This window comes from Canis aureus, chromosome 32, assembly GCF_053574225.1.
Source record: "Canis aureus isolate CA01 chromosome 32, VMU_Caureus_v.1.0, whole genome shotgun sequence".
NCBI lineage: Eukaryota > Metazoa > Chordata > Mammalia > Carnivora > Canidae > Canis > Canis aureus.
This window is the reverse complement of record NC_135642.1, coordinates 24,579,453-24,596,037: the sequence shown is the minus strand read 5'-3', so window position 1 is coordinate 24,596,037 and position 16,585 is coordinate 24,579,453. Positions and strand designations below refer to the sequence as shown.

At 36.1% G+C, this 16,585-nt stretch overlaps 1 protein-coding gene across 7 annotated transcripts in view; it reads right to left on the bottom strand.

Moving 5' to 3' along the window:
- UNC13C (unc-13 homolog C) overlaps positions 1–16,585 on the bottom strand; it is a 586,284-nt gene that overhangs the window by 258,882 nt on the left and 310,817 nt on the right. For all 7 annotated transcript variants that reach the window (XM_077881171.1, XM_077881173.1, XM_077881169.1 and 4 more), the window contains 3 exons: positions 14,013–14,169; positions 2,154–2,222; positions 425–514 (listed from right to left, as the gene is read on the bottom strand). In XM_077881171.1, coding sequence (XP_077737297.1) covers positions 425–514; positions 2,154–2,222; positions 14,013–14,169 — 316 coding nt within the window. The remainder of the gene's footprint in view (positions 1–424; positions 515–2,153; positions 2,223–14,012; positions 14,170–16,585) is intronic.

Here is a 16,585-nt window from a genome sequence, read left to right as displayed (position 1 = left end):
TACTAATAGTTTAAGCAATCTAATCTATTCCTATAAAGACAGTTCCAGGGCTGAAAATGAGAGTTGCCACAACTGGGGCAAACTTAAAAGAACCAGCTACTCTCTTGGGATGAAAAAGTCAGCAAGACATCTGAGTTAAACTAAAATAAGAAGTAAACTCATTTCCATTTAGCATTCTTAGGGACTTTTTTATTTTAGTAAGTGCTATGTTTATGTAAGATGGATTTAATTTAAAACTACATTTGAGCCAAACATATCAGAATATTTTAGGTGTTTAGGATAATCCCTTTTCACACATGATTTAGCACTGCAAAAGGAATCACAGCATAATTGCTAGGGTTGAATGGTAGCGATCAAGAGATGACTTTAATGGGGAATGAGTGTGTTATGACACACCAGGATAGCGACAAATAAAATGAGGTACCTTCATCCTAAAAAAGGTGATACTTGTTAGCAGGTCAACAGTTGATTTCAGGTCTTGCAGTCTTTCAGTATTGCTGGCAGGAAAGTTTTCCTGGTTAATTAAGAAATAGAAAATGGGTAAATTATCAGCCTTAAACTTGTAATGGGAAAATAAACTAAGACTAACCATCTGGGAAAGAAAATGGGAAGTGAACTATGTAAAATTACAAAAATATCCCTATAGCATTCTTAAAATATTTTATAAAACATTATAAAAAGTAAACAATTGGAAAATTATCTTTAGTCTTAGAAAGCCATATCTTTCTATTTATTTCCACAGTGCAATAAAAATATACAAAATAATATCATTCATGCATAGTTATTATTCAACTTTGTTCATATAGTAGTTTTGCAGCTAAAAGTGGAGGGGACAACATGTATTTGGAAATATTTTTTTTATAATTTTCTCAAGATGGGTAATTTTTTCCAAAAGTAAAACTTTGGGAACTTTTACATGTGCTACATTTACTTCTAGTTACAACGAAACTTTTAAAAGTTTAAAGAAAAATAAGACTACACTGCAGAGTTTCTCCTGGAAGTACTATGGATTTCAAAAAAAGTCTGTTGGTGAGATTTGGTGGAAATGTGATATAAAAATAAAAATGTTCAGAATTTTGAAGTAAAGGGAAGATATAATTATGAAAATGTTTGATCTAAGGAATAATTTTAACATTGAGAAATTTCTCATTTTTACGTGTTTTCAAATTGACTTTTTAAAGAGCAATCAGAAAAACCATAGGTAACTTTTAGATATTCATGAACTCACATAGAGTTAAGGTATCCAAATGATGATAAATGAGGTGGCTTCCAGGCCCTTTTGGATCTCATATACCTTTCTCATTGCCTGTGTAGCAGTTACCTTCTACCAGTGTTGGCCCCAGTTCCAACAGGAAGGGTGAATTTGACAAAACGTGGTATCATAATTTACAGAAATATGAAATTCAGATATCCATCAAAATGAACTAAAACATGAATGCAGAAGATATACATATGTGCAGATATGGAATGATGTTTAGAAAAAATTGCTAAAGAATGCAACAGTTATTGCTACAGATTCTTTTGTAAATAAAACTTTAAATGGTTTGTAACTAAGATTTTTTGTAACTAAAATCATATGTGTATTTACAAACACAATATATATGGATATATTTGTGTGTGTGTGTATTTCACCTGGAGGTGAAGTACAGAAGAGTTGACAACAAGTTTGGACAGCTACAAAAGATCACATTGTACTGATCTAGAAAGAGTGAATTAAGCAGTGAGTCCAAGTAGGTATCTTAAAAGCTAGGGAAATATCAGTAGGATGTCTCAGTATCAAGGGGTGAGCTTTCAGAATGAGGACTCTGTCACATGTCTACTTCATGGATTAGTTCATTGTGACTCAATCTGATAGTCATTATAATTATAAAATTAAAGCTACACACACACACACACACACACACACACACACACACACACATATACACACAGAGACATATGTTACTATTGTAGGCTTATTTGGGGCAAGGTCCCTGAACAAGGGGCATCAGCTTGCTTACTTAGGGGACTTTTTCCAGTGTGACAGAACCTGAGTTCCCAAGATCAATATTTTTACTTTTCCATTATACAGAGGATGATTTTCTACAATATGACAGGAAAGCATCTCAGACAAACATGATATTTTACCTTCAGGCAGATAATTTTGTACATACCCTATACTTTGACAGGTCAATCCTTAAAGAGTTATGCAACTGGTCCAGTAGTTTTATGAATTTTTCCCTCTGTATAAACAAGCACAAAGTAGAACAATGGAAATAAATGGCCATTCTAAATGTATCCTCACAACAAATCTTTGAGTTATTGTCCTCATTTTATAGAAAGAAGGTTCAAAGATGTCAATGATTATCTAAGATGATAGAGCTAGTACGTGACATAACAATGATTTAAATGCAGATCTCTTGGACATCAAATCCAGGCTTTTCACAATAAGCCACAGGGCCTCTCTGTGACAAATAAGAAAATATCCAGAAAGTTGTGGAGTGCAGAAAGAGTCCAGAAAACTGAATTTCCACTGTACTAATTCACAACAATATGAGTCAGCAAGAAAAAACGTGGCCTACCCCTCTTACTATCCCCACACCACAGTACCTCCCCAGAAATAAAGCATTGTTTTTTAAATTTCTTCTACCTAAGCAAGTGGGAATTGCTATTGTTCTCATCAAGAACAATTTCAAAAAGCATTTTCCTTTTGGTAACAAGTACAAACTTCATACTCTGAAAATATCGATCACCTTTAATGTTGTTCATGATTCAGTGTTTTTAAAAAAAGTATAAAATATCAAACCAAAAAAAATTGATGCTTTCCTCTGAGGTTGTATCAGTGTTGGGTGACCTCTTCATAAGATGTTTGCTTATAAGGATGAAGTTGTGTTGATTAATAAAGTAAATAAATTAGATAAGATGAAAACATCCAAGTCACACAAACTTTATAGGTAGACAATCCTCCATTTGGAGTCTAATCAAAAATGAAAAAAAAGATAGGGAAGTGGAAGTAAGTAACAGTAAGGTCTCTCTGCCTGCATTACTATTCTGTAAATAACAAAGTGCACTTTGGAAGATATTGGCCAAAGTAACCTTTTCCTAATACTTTCATGAACAAGGTGGATTTATGGGGTTATAACTCATCCCTTGAAGTCACTTATTTTGATGAAGTGAGCTGAATATTAACAGGAGTTGATGAATTGTTCCTAAGTTGAAACTCCAATTTTCTGAATAAACTGCCTTTTTCAGGTTTATATGTCATACAATAAAGCTTGATATTACCTTTGTGTTAAAGCCCTGCAGGGGCAATGACAGAGCCCAAGAAATGTACCTTGCCTTCAACATGCTTGCCGTCTTGCTAGGCAGAGAAGACTCTCCAGTAAAGCTATTGAAAAATACAGATGAGTTGAAGGTCTTAGATTTTTTTCTTTCCCACACTTCACCGTTCTTTCCTAGGGGAAGAAGGTGAACTATTCTGTCCTTTTATTAACGCCCATCCTGCAACCACCTGGATCAGTAGCTCTCAATCGAAGCATAAAAATTTAAGAGCCACTACCATCATCAGTTTAGGCCATGGTACAGTTAATCATTCAATGATTGTAAAAGTTAACATGTTCATGTCTTGGGATGCTTCATCTGACCTCTGTGATTGGTACAAATCATCAAGACAGCTGCCATGACCCTAGTCATCCATGCTAATGCCTAAATCACTGGCCTTCTTATATACTGGGACTGACTGTTCTGGTTCTCTACTTGATATCCATTTTCCCATTCTTCCTTATTAATAGAACCTTAGGAGACAAATGTGTCCATTATGAAATACCTACCTTCCCAAACCTTTTTTCTCTAGGAATGGCCATGCAGTATGATTTAGGCTAGTGAGATATACAGAGTTTATAAAGGGGATGGACTCAGAGAACATATTATGAATGAATTATTATTTGAAAAGATTCTAAAAGAGACTTTGGCAAACACCATTGTATTAACGTGTTTGCTATATAATTCTTTGTCAGGCTTTCTCTCCATCTGCTCTGTGTTTTTCTCCTTTCTCCCACCTGAAATTCAGATCAGACAAAAGAAGGTAAAACAGTCCTGTGACTCCCAGATGAAAAGCGAAACAAGCAATTATACCCAGTGGAGCAGGGAGTTGGGAGCCATCCCCCCTCCCTTTAGCATTGTCTGCCTACCCCTTTCAAAAAATTACAATCCTTAGCAGCTACACTAGCTCTGAATTCCTTATTACCTTTGGACTTGAGTTACATGGGGAAAAAAATATGATTTACTTAAGTTTGTTTAGTTTGTTTCATGCAGCCAAACAGAATTCTGACTGATAGGGATCACACATGTGGGCTTCCCACCGAAGTCTTCAGCACCCAGCTGGAAAATTTACATTCAAGGAACACAGAACACTGTGGAGAATACCACCAGGCTTGTTGTCGCTAAATCCCAGACACTATCAGATGATGTGAAATTAAAAGTGTGCTACTGATTGAATTTTCATAGAGATTCTTTAAACAGCAGGACAGCTTGAAATTTAATTTTATTTATCGTATTTCTATTTAACTAGAGTGAGATTGCCTTTGCCAGAGCTGAGGAGGCCTATTTCTTGCATGGTGTGATTTGAAGAATAACAAAAGAGTGGGTGATTAAAAAATGATTCTCCTAAGGGGGTGTGTCCACAACATCTGAAACCACTATGTCACTCAACTCTCCATGTCAGGTAAGGTCTACACATACCTAGTATTTGGTAGCAGGCCACATCAATCATAATACCAACTGCTATCAGTTATCAAAAACTTAGGTTTAATTAGTTGATAAGAATAACTCTAGACCAGGGGTCAGAAAACTGTAAAGAGCCAGATAGTAAATATTTTCAGCCTGTCACTTGTCCTGTCACAACCATTAAACTCCACCACTGAAACACAGTAGCTCCCATAGACCATATATATACAAATGGGAATGGCTATTCCCCAGTAAAATTGTGTTTACTGGACAAGGGAATTTTTTAAAGATTTTATTTATCTAAGAGAGAGAGAGCATGTGTGCATAAGAAGGAGGAAGGGCAAAGGGAGAGGGAGAAGGAGGATCCCCTCTGAGCAGAGAGCTCTAGGGACTCATGTCAGGTCCTAGGATCATGACCTCAGCCCAAGGCAGGCACTTAACCAACTGGGCCACCCAGGTGCCCACTGAACAGTGAAATTTGAAATTCTTGTAATTTTCATGTGTCGTAAAATCATAGTCTTCTTTTGATATTTTTTAATCATTTAAAATGTGGAAACCATTCTCACGTCCTGGACCCATACAAAACCAACTAGTGGGTTGGTTTTGGCCCAAGGGCACAGGGGAGATTTTGAGTAGAGGTAGGCAGTTGCTACTCCACAAGTGGATTCAAATCAACAAGAAATGTCAACATATTGCCCCGGGATCCTGGGAACTGTAGAAGGGAAAGCTCTTATAAGGAAGGGACGTAAAAACCGTGCATCACCCTTGACTTCTCTCTTCCATTTCTTTGTTTCTCAGTATCTCAACTCCAGAAGCAGGGAGTGATTTAATTCGAAGCTGATGATGATGCTTCAGCTTCCCTAGGAGGAGCCCTAGCTATGTGTTCGCATGATCTCAGGTTTTCGTAAACTTTGTAAAAATAGGATTGAAAATATTCTGACTTGGACTACCTAATTGTAAGAACTTTTCCAGATAGTATCATCAAAAGTAGTAATTCATTAAAAAGAACAGAGCATTTCAAATAGAAATAATACATAACCTACCTCGATATTTTTTTGAAAATTTAATCATGGGAACATATTGAAAATATGTTTACATTTCTTGTGGAGTTGAGATTAATACTGATATCAGCAGGTATCATAAAATAATAAAATTCACTACAATGATGGTATCAGTGACAAACTAATAAATGTGATCAATTAAAGGAGTATTTAAGGAGTCACTTCATAGGCAAGCTAGAAAAGCCCTGAGATGATACTGTCCAGTGACCAAGAGAGCCTCAATATTTCTCTCAGTTTGACTAAACTTTAAACAGGTTTCTCCCTGACTCTAGACCCGAATCTTTTTTTTTTTTTTTTTAATTTTTAGAGCATTCTCTCTAAAAAACTGTAAATTCTTTCTCTGTCCCTTTGAAATGTAAATCTTTTTTTGAAATGTAAATCTTTTAAAAAGCCTCTTGCCAGGTTGCTTTACAACCCAGGAATGTCTTCCTTAAGTATTTGGGAGCTATCAAAGGGACAGGCTTGTCCCAGCCTCTGTGGGGAATGTAGGAGACTAATTTTGGTATGTGTCAAGTAGTAAACACAGACAGCCTCATCACAGAAAAAGATATTTGCATACCCATCGAAAAGTTAATGCTGGTCACATGCCACTTAACCTTCCCCTTAATATCCTCAGCTTTAAAAAAAAAAAAAGATTTTATTTATTTATTCATGAGAGACACAGAGAGAGAGAGAGAGAGAGGCAGAGACACAGGCAGAGGGAGAAGCAGGCTCCATGCAGGGAACCCGACGACGTGGGACTTGGGACTTGGGACTGGATCCTGAGTCTCCAGGATCAGGCCCTGGGCTGAAGGCGGCGCTAAACCGCTAAGCCACCTGGGCTGCCCAGCTTTTTTTTTTTTTTTTTTTTTTTTTTCCAGCTTATTCCAGCCCTTAAAAACTCAACATTTGTCTTAGTATAGCTGAGCTCAGGGTGAACCCTAGCCTCTCCCGCTCTGGCAATAGCCTCAAATTAAGTTCTCTCTCTCTCTCTCTCTTTCTTTCCTTTCTTTCTTTCTTTTTCTTTTTTTGTAAGATTTTATTTCTTCATAAGAGACAGAGGCAGAAACACAGGCAAAGAGAGAAGCTGGCTTCCTATGGGGAGCCCTATGCAGAGACCCAATCCCAGAACTCTGGGATCAGGACCTGAGCCAAACACAAATGCTTTGGCAACCACTGAACCACCCAGGTGCACCCTCAAATTAAGTTTTCATTGCCTGTTTAACTCTCCTGGGTACAATTTTTGTTTCGACATCGCATATGAAAGAAACATAATAAATGTTTTCTGAAACTTGATGGAAGTCATTAAAATGTGTGGCATTGTCAATGAATTGTGAAGTTAATGGAAACTTCTCTAAAATATCAAATTAAAAAGTTTGATCAACTAAAAAAAAGTATGATCAACTCTTCTAAAGACTGGATTACCTTTCTTCAATAAAAAAATATATTTCAGGATTTTCACTATATGAAGAAATGATCAATGAACCTGCAGTCAAAAACTCTAGAAAAACTTTTAAAGAGATGTATCAGAAAGCTAATTAATGAAAATATTATATTGTTTTTGTGAAATTTGTAATGTTTTTGGTGTCATAGTAATTTATAATTCACTGGGATTCATTTTTTATTAGAAATGAATATTATGGGCAACCCGGGTGGCTCAGAGGTTTAGCTCCACCTTCAGCCCAGGGCGTGATCCTGGAGACCCGGGATCAAGTCCCACATCAGGCTTCCTGCATGGAGCCTGCTTCTCCCTCTGCCTGTGTCTCTGCCCCTCTTTCTCTGTCTCTGTCTCTCATGAATAAATAAATAAAATCTTTAAAAAATAATTTAAAAATTAATATTACTTTTTTATTGATAATTTGCATTCTTCTTAATAAAAGTCTCATCAGGGGCCCCTGAATGGCTCAGTTGGTTAAGCATCTGTCTTCAGCTCAGGTCATAATCCCAGGGTCCTGGGATCAAGCCCCAAGCTTCAAGTCAAGCCCCTCATCGCACCCTGTTCAGTGGGGAGTCTGTTTCCCTTTCTCCTACTCCCTCGTTTGTGCTTTTTTCCCCCCCTGTTAAATTAAAAAAAAAAATCTTTTTTTTAAGATTTTATTTATTTATTCATAGACACACAGAGAGAGAGAGGCAGAGACACAGGCAGAGGGAGAAGCAGGCTCCATACAGGGAGCCCGATGCGGAACTCGATCCTGGGTCTCCAGGATCACACCCCAGGCTGCAGGCGGCGCCAAACCACTGCGCCACCAGGGCTGCCCAAATAAATAATATCTTTAAAAAAAAAAAAGTCTCATTGAATTATATAAGGTCTAGGAAGCATAAAACCTAGATCTATCTCTTCCCAGAACTAATCATTTGTCAAGTCATAAAAGAAACAATCTCTTCTAAAATGTTTCCCACATCCATTTTCTCCTTTGCCACATCAACTTCATTTTCTCTAAGCCCCTGTCCCACTTTGCCCTGTCAAGACTAGCATATCAACCCTATCACTAATTTCCATCTAGACCACCTGTGCTCAAAACAGAACTGGTTTACTAACTCCTCCTTTCTTCAGTGTGGCTACCTATAGTCTGAGACTGGAAAACTAAGCACCATATTTGCCAAACTCCTTTGCAGATAGGTTTATGCAGTTACCTTAGTTTCTGCCTCTTAGATGCATGTATGCTGCTACATTTGGAAAGCAGAAAAGAGATTGAGGCCCACTTTTTGCTTCTCCGTTTCCTCCTGCTGCTAAGTCAAGTCCTGGAAACATTCATTTCCCGTTCTCTGGTCATCAGTTTTGTGATTTCAAAAAGATAGCTGCATTAGCAGTTGAAGCGGACTTCTGATTCCTCACCTTCCTGACTGTAAGTAAGCTTTAGGTTCAAATCAGTTTCACTGTGATATTTTGAGAATTATTACATGAGAATCTTCCTCCAGTCCTTCAAGTGATATTATAAGTACCTAATCCCCTGTGCTGAATCCTTTTCTCCTTAAAGTTTCTAGGATGGTTTCTATTACAACTGAACTGTGTCTGATACATATTCTCTCTTTTCTCTCTGCAACATTTCCTATACCGAGTTTTCTTTCTAAATCAAAGATTCTATCAGATTATACCCTACACTTCATGAATGATGTCCAAACATCTTAGTAGGGTTTAAAGGCCCTTAACAATCCAGTATCAATCCAATAGAGCACAGATTCTTCTTATACTAACATCTTTTATTTTATTTGCCCTACTCAGTAGGCAGGCTACCTTCCACACACTTTGGACTTACTTTGTATCTTATTTTGACTTTACTCAAATGTTTTTCCAGATCTAAGGTAGTTTCCATACTATTTCCTGGACCTTGGAAAATACTACTCATCCCTTAAAGCCCTATTTCCTTTGTCAAACTTTCATGAATCCCTGAAAAGAATCAATCTCTTGCTCCTTTTCAATCTCAAAGCAAATTTATAAGTATAACCTCCTTTGACACTAATCATATTGTGAGTTTTGGTTATTGTTACATATGGTTATTTGATCATCCCATCAGAACATAAATTTCAGGGGCACCTAGGTGGCTCAGTGATTGACCATCTACCATTGGCTTAGGTTGTGATCCTGGGGTCATGGGATCGAGTCCTGCATTGGGCTTCCGCAGGGAATCTGCTTCTCCCTCTGCCTATGTCTCTGCCTCTCTCATGAATAAATAAAGAAAATCTTTTTATATAAAAAAGAACATAAATTTCAGAGAGTAGAGGTCAACACATATCTTTCAATCCCTCCGCTATCTGCCATGGTGCCTTACATGAGGAATTGCATGAATCCATATTGAATGAACAAGTGGACAAATATATATATATATATATATATATTACATATATAATGGCAATGAAATATTAGCTTATTTATTTTTGCCCAACACTGGCTGAGGCAAAGAGGGTATACATGTTATAAAAAAATGAACTAGATAAATATGAATTTTACTAATAATTTATTTACTAATAATTTGTATATTTATGTTCTAATATAATTCACTAGATAAATTTTCTAAAGACTTTTCTTTAAAGTTAAGATATTGAGTCCCAATTCATGGAGTTTCCTTCCTTTCCAACCCTTGATCTACTCATGGTGTTTTCCATACCCAAGGGGATTTTTTTTTTTTTTTTTCAAAAAAAGTTCTTTAATCTTCTTGACTCCAAGCAACCTTTACACTCAATGGTATGCTAAGTCATGTCTTCAAAAGAAAAATGCCTTGATTTTTAGCATTTGCCAGTTTCCATGATATTAGTATTCTCAATACTTCTTCTGGCTTCAAGGATGGCTATGTTCAACAACTAACTTGAATATTCTTGAAAATTCAGCAGTCACTGCCTGTGAGTAGGTTTAAGTAAACTATAACTGTTTTATACTCAATTTTCAACAATCTACTTTCAGAGCTACATCTTGGACCCAAGACTTCCCCTTTGAAATTCTAACTGAAATGTATAATGTTCCTACCCAAATCCTTTGTCTCTCTGTCTCCCCTGGTGCAACTTCTCAAACCTAGACCCCATGGTCAATCACTTCAACTATTCTCTCTCGCCAGCCTCGTCTATATACGAATTCATTCACCCTTTCATTCCTTTTTTTCTATGAAATTTCAACCTAGAGTCAATCCAGTCATCTGCCAATATCTGTTACATGAGCATCAGAATGCTAAAAAAAATTCTGAGAAAAGCTCAGACCCACGAGCATGGTCATGAGAGTAAATTTATGCTTCTCAACATCAGAGGAGACCTTCAGCTTTATTAGGAATCCTCTGACATGACCCTGAAGTATTTCTCTTCCTATTCCCTTTGGTAACTTATCTAAACCTTTCACAACCTCCTTCACCTCCTGCATCTGTATCACAGCACCTGTCTTGTAGATGAGCATTTACTATCCTTGTAGACAACCACAGAGAAGATTAGAGAAACGAGGTGTGATCCCCCAGCTTTTCACTCCTATATCAAAAGGTCAGCATTCTCCACAAGGACACTTACACTATTCCTGAAATTTCAGAAGGGAATTTGTCCTTTCTTATTCTGAAGAATGTCCCGCCTTTTATCTCTTGACTATTTTTTCTTCCTTCTCTTCTGGGATTTCACTGTATCACCTACTCTCCATCTGATAAATCTGTAACTTTACTCTCACAACTAATCCCTTTCCTGATAATCTATAAACATGTTTCAATTTACCTTATTAAATTAAAAAAAGTTCCTACCCAACCAGCCAGTAAAAATATTTTCATGGCAAAATCTTCCCTTGACCAATCTTTCCCGTTTCATTCAAGTTCCTTAAAAGAATAGTCTGTTTCCTCAGCCATATTCACCCTTTGATTCACATGTTTATTACAAAATTAATATAGGAAAGTTTTATAATTTCAGTATAAAGATGAATACAAAGCAAAACAACAAAATATGAGCTGTCATCCCACCAGGTGGCTGTATCATTGGCATCTTGGCACATTCCCTCCAAGTCTTATTTCTAAACCAGTTGTATGTGTTGTTTTTAATGTTGGAATTAGATTGCTTATAGAATTTTGTATTTTTTTTCACTTATAATTATATCATGGACAGTGCTCAACTTTATAAACTTTTCTTTAAAAACATGATTTTTAGTGATTGCATTATATTTTAGTGAATAAATGAACCTAATTTACACAACTATTCATCTATGGCATTCACTAAAGGACCCAACGAAATTAGGTGTCTATGTCAACTGCTTCACTAAATAATTACCTCCAATTTCCCGATAAGTATTTCCCCATCTTACTTGAACTTTCTGCAACAGCTGACAGTGTCATATAGATTCCTTTTTTTTGAAATAGCTTTCCTTTGTCTTTCATAATACAACACTATTATCATTTTCATCCAATTTCTCTAACCATTTTCCTCTGCAAGGTTTGTTATGCTTCTTCACAACAAGTATTCTGTCCTTCTCACATCATTTTTGAAGCCTTTTTACATTTAAATCATGAGTAGAAATTACAATTGTACACAAAATGTCTGAACTGTAAGAGTGATGGTTTTCTTTTCTAAAATATGTGTTTGTTTACAATCCTCGTAAGAAAAGTTGGATACTCAAAATGTCTGGGTTACATCCTTGAGAAGGATAAAGAAGGGCCAATATAATGGCATTCTGGAGTCAGAAGCAACAGGTCAAATTCAGATTTCAGGTAACTAAGAACCCTAGGCCCTAAATTGGAGATGGGAGACATTATACTTAGATATATCTGACTGAGCAAAGAACATTACTTTCAGTAGGTAAAGAATAATACAGTCACATTTATATACTAAATCATCAATTTATCAAATTGTAGTTTGAGGAAAAAAATTCTTGTTTTGGCTATCTTCTACAGTAAGTTATTTGATTTACAAAATAAACTTTTTTATAATCATGTTGTCCCTGCAAAGTAGTGTAATCAATTTGGTTTCTTTCTTTGGGCCAGCATGAAGTTCTATCTCATTTTCTTCCAGGTAGCTTTTATGATGGATATTAATCATATAGACACATATTCTTTTTCAGAGCTATGAAGCTCAGTGTTCCATAAGGTTGGATCATTCTCTACAAGATGCCCAGGCAAATATTAAAAGCAAAACAATTTCATAGCACTGAGTGCTGTATGTTATAGGTAAAATCTCAAGACAATCATGTTATCACGATGAGGTTTTTAAAACAAAACTGTTCTGATGGTCTGTTATTGGTTATAGTAGTATTTTGTTGAGCTGGCCAGGGAATGTTCTTTGGTCCTGGCTCTTATAAGACTCAATGTGTCTAAGAGAAGTATCTGTGGTACGCTATTTGTACTGGAGGTAGGGCAGGAGAGATGAAATCCTCAAATCTGATATTTATGGAGCATTTTCAACTTTTACAAATTGGCTTACATACATTTTACCTCATTTGCTTTTCATCTTCAGTTTGAGAAACACATTAGACAGGTAGTTGTTATCTTCATTGAACAGATTGAGAACCGAGGCTAGAATGACAGGACTGCCTTGCTAAATTTGAATACAAACCCAAATCCCATGACTCCTAACCCAGATAGTGTTTTCTTGTACTAGTACTTAATTCTATTTGTCATTAAATAACAATTACTTTTTCCTTTGATTCATTCCAACTCAATTCACATGCCTCACGTGCATTTTCTTTTAGATGAAAAGGAGAGAGAAAGAGGATACACAACAGCATATTTCCCCTGTCTCCTGGCTTCACATACTTTTTTTGCCAAGTCTCTTTTGTTTCTATTCTATGACACATAACCCAAAATTTAATTTCTAACAACATAATCAATAACAAAAATCTATTCAGGGAACGAATTTGGAAGTACAGTGGAAAATAACTATGTTGTCATGAAATTATTTTCCTACAATGGATCTTAGTTTCATGTATATACACACACACACGAGAATAAAAATACCTGTCTCATAGGATTATTAAACAGAGCTACTGCCTACCAGGTGCCCTAGTCAAAATCTTGGGAATCTATCCAGACAGCTTTCTTTTTCCTCAACTGTCCACATCCTCAAAAACACTACGTATTGTTGAGTCTATGCCATGAAAAGCTCTACAGTTTGTCCTTCCTTCTCCATCTTCACTAATTTTGTCTTAACTTAGATCTTCACCATTTTACCAGCCAGTTACTATTAATTTCTATCCTATTTCTGGTCTTGGCAATTTCAATTTAATGAGGCTTACAGAGAATGAGCTACATTGACAGGTACATCAGCTAAATACTTGAATTTCCTTGGGATACATGCATTTCTACTTTTCAACACATCCTTGATGCATTTGAATTTTTCAGGTGGATGTTCTTAATTAGGTACAAATAGTTCTTAGACTGTTTATACACCTACTATGTTTCACTTAGAAGATATGCTGGTATCTATCAATACCAGTAAAAGCCAATAGTAGGTAGAAATGGAGTCTAATAGACTCCAGAGAACTACCAAACCCCCTTTTATCAGTGAATAGCATCTGAAATGGCAAATCCTAAATCTGCATACATAAAGTCCTATGAAATCCCAGTACTCTTTCACAATATTTATGTATTTCCTCATTGGAAGAGGTTATTCCAGATAGGGAGACTTAATTCAATGAAGATGTCTATTGATTGTCGAAGTTATTTTACAGGATATGTTTCCAATGAACTTTGAGCTTTTGCCCATTATACTAAAAGATATTCCTCAAGATGTGCCTCCTGCAGATAAAATTCCAAGAATACCTAGAATCCAAAGTCTAACCTCCATAAGCTAGTAGAAATTTGAAAGTCCGAAAATACTTACACCAAAGTTGGTAGCGGCAAATCGATCTGAGGCAGAAACCTGTACATTCGTTGAAACTGTTGTGTGAGCATAGAAAGCATTTATATTCGCCAACAAGGTGCTCATGACAGCAGGGACACCAGGGCACATGTATTTAGAAGACAGACATGAAAAGTGCCTATAAGACAAAACCATAAAGCACTTTCAAAACATAAACCAATTAATTCATATAACAACATACCTTCTAATGTCAGCAATTAATTCCCAACTACATCTATAAAAAATAGAGAAAACTCCCACAATCTCTACTAAGTGAAGAGAAAGCAATCTCAGCTTTTAAAAATTTCTCATTCACAAAGGTGAAGTGGTTTAATTACAACCTGTGATTTGTCACAGGGATGAGCACATAACTCCTTTCAACCAGGGGAGTGTTGTGTGTACACACCTTAAGTGCAATTTCCAGTGGAATCCAGCACTGTCGGAAAGCAATTACACAGGAGTCCCCCCTTCTCCAGTAACCAGGCTGTCACTTAGTCAGTTCCTGAAATGCCATATTTCAACCAGAATTCCCTTTCATTCTTGCATTCCTATCACACTGATGCAGCAGGAGGCTCTCCTTTCATTGTACATGTACTGAACAAGTGAACTTAACATCTGACTGGAGTCCAGTTTCTGGACGTTTGTCATAAAAATAGTTTCCGTAAGCAATTTTGTTTTCCTAGCATTTTGCTACAATCAGGATTTAATAAAAGCAAACAGATGAATAGTGAGGACAGATTGAATTATGCCAGCTTTATGCTTAAAGACCATTTCTTTTAAACCCTGAATAATAGTATCATTCACAGACATCAGAAGCATCCAGCGTTCAAGTTCTGTTACTTCTCTCAAGAAAACCTGTTTCATTTGAACTATAACAAAAGACTTGAAAATTGAAAGCACAGCTTATGATAAAAGTGAAAAGATAAAATACTCAGGGAGGAAAGACATTTTCTGTATGTAATCTGATCCTATTTTGCTCTTAAACATCAGTAATTTATCCTCCACTTAGGCATATCTGTATTCTGTATTCTTGAACTCAAACACAGATTGTACAAACATAAATAAATGCCCTGAATGACACCTCAAAAGAAATGGATTATGGTCCTGGAAATGGTGGCTTGTCTTAGAACTCAGCCAGGCCATTCATGTAGCTTGTCAGGATACTCGCTGATAAAAGTAGGTTAAACTTTTAAACATGGATATCTGAGGATTATGAATAATAAAGCATGCCATGGGAGTTTACATGAGGTTTTGCTATTTAACCCTAGAAAGACATTATAACTGATTGCTTCTTTTAGGTAAATGATATCTATTTTGACTTCTTTATACACTAAATTAATTATAATATCTATTAAGAATATCACAAATAATATAAAGATATAGAAATTTAAAAACTAACACTAGATTTCTTTTTTTCTTTTTTTTTTTTTTTTTGCAATTCACAAATAATGAAATTTGTTAGATCCGTGTTAGAGGTTAAGAGTTATGGAATACGCAATACCTAAATGCAATGGTTCAGGGGATGGCACAAGGAAAATATACATACCTAGGGGGAACAAGGGATATAGAAACATTAGTTGTCAAAATAAAGTGGTAAGAAACCCAAAGACCAGAAGTTTATTATCCTGAGCATGCATTATATATTTAAAGGGATACTGGAGGTCAACAGGATGACTAATCTTGCTCTTGGTTTTTAAAAAATGATCCATGTCTCCCTAGTGCCCCCAAGTTACATAGTAAATTTAGTAGCTGCCATCTTCTGATTTTTGGTGCCCAACAAGGGCGGTAACAGTTTAGCAGGGACTTTGAGTAGAAATCATGGAGAAACATAATACAGATTCTGAAGGGGCTTATCATGTAAAGTCTGTAGGTGAAACTGAAAGTTTTATAATGAAGATGATGCAATTATTGAACACTGTTCACCGCTTATAGGCCATCTGAGGAGAAAATGAACGTAATGTGGGAAGGCTGGGGATATAAACAAGCAAGTTTTGCCTCTTTTACACTTTGAGTTGGCAAGCTAATGTTTTAATGATGAAAATGCCCTATGAAATTGTGGCTTTGGGGGCCCCAAAGCAATGTTTTAAAACCAGAATGAGAGACATAATTTGAGTTACCTAGTTTAATGCAATCCTTGCTATGTACTTATCATTAATGTTAATACATATTCATAAAATTAGAAAAACAGTAAAATAAACTGGGTTGTATGCTTTATTTTTTATTTAAAGGTCTTATTTATTTTACAGAGAGAAGGAGAGAAAGAGTACAAGCAAGCAGAGCTGTAGGCAGTGGGAGAGGGAGAAGCAGGCTCCCTCTTAAGCAGGGAACCTGACATGGTGCTCCATCCCAGGACACTGGGATCTGGACTTGAGCCAAAGGCAGATGCTTTACTGACTGAGCCACCTAGGCACCCCTGGTTTTTATACTTTAAAGTTTTCTTCAGAAAACAATTTCAATTTATAGCTAAATGGTAAGATTATAATACTTTCTCTTATTAGAACTGATTAGAAACAGAATTAGAATTCACTGTAGTGTCTTTTTTTTTTTTTAAACTT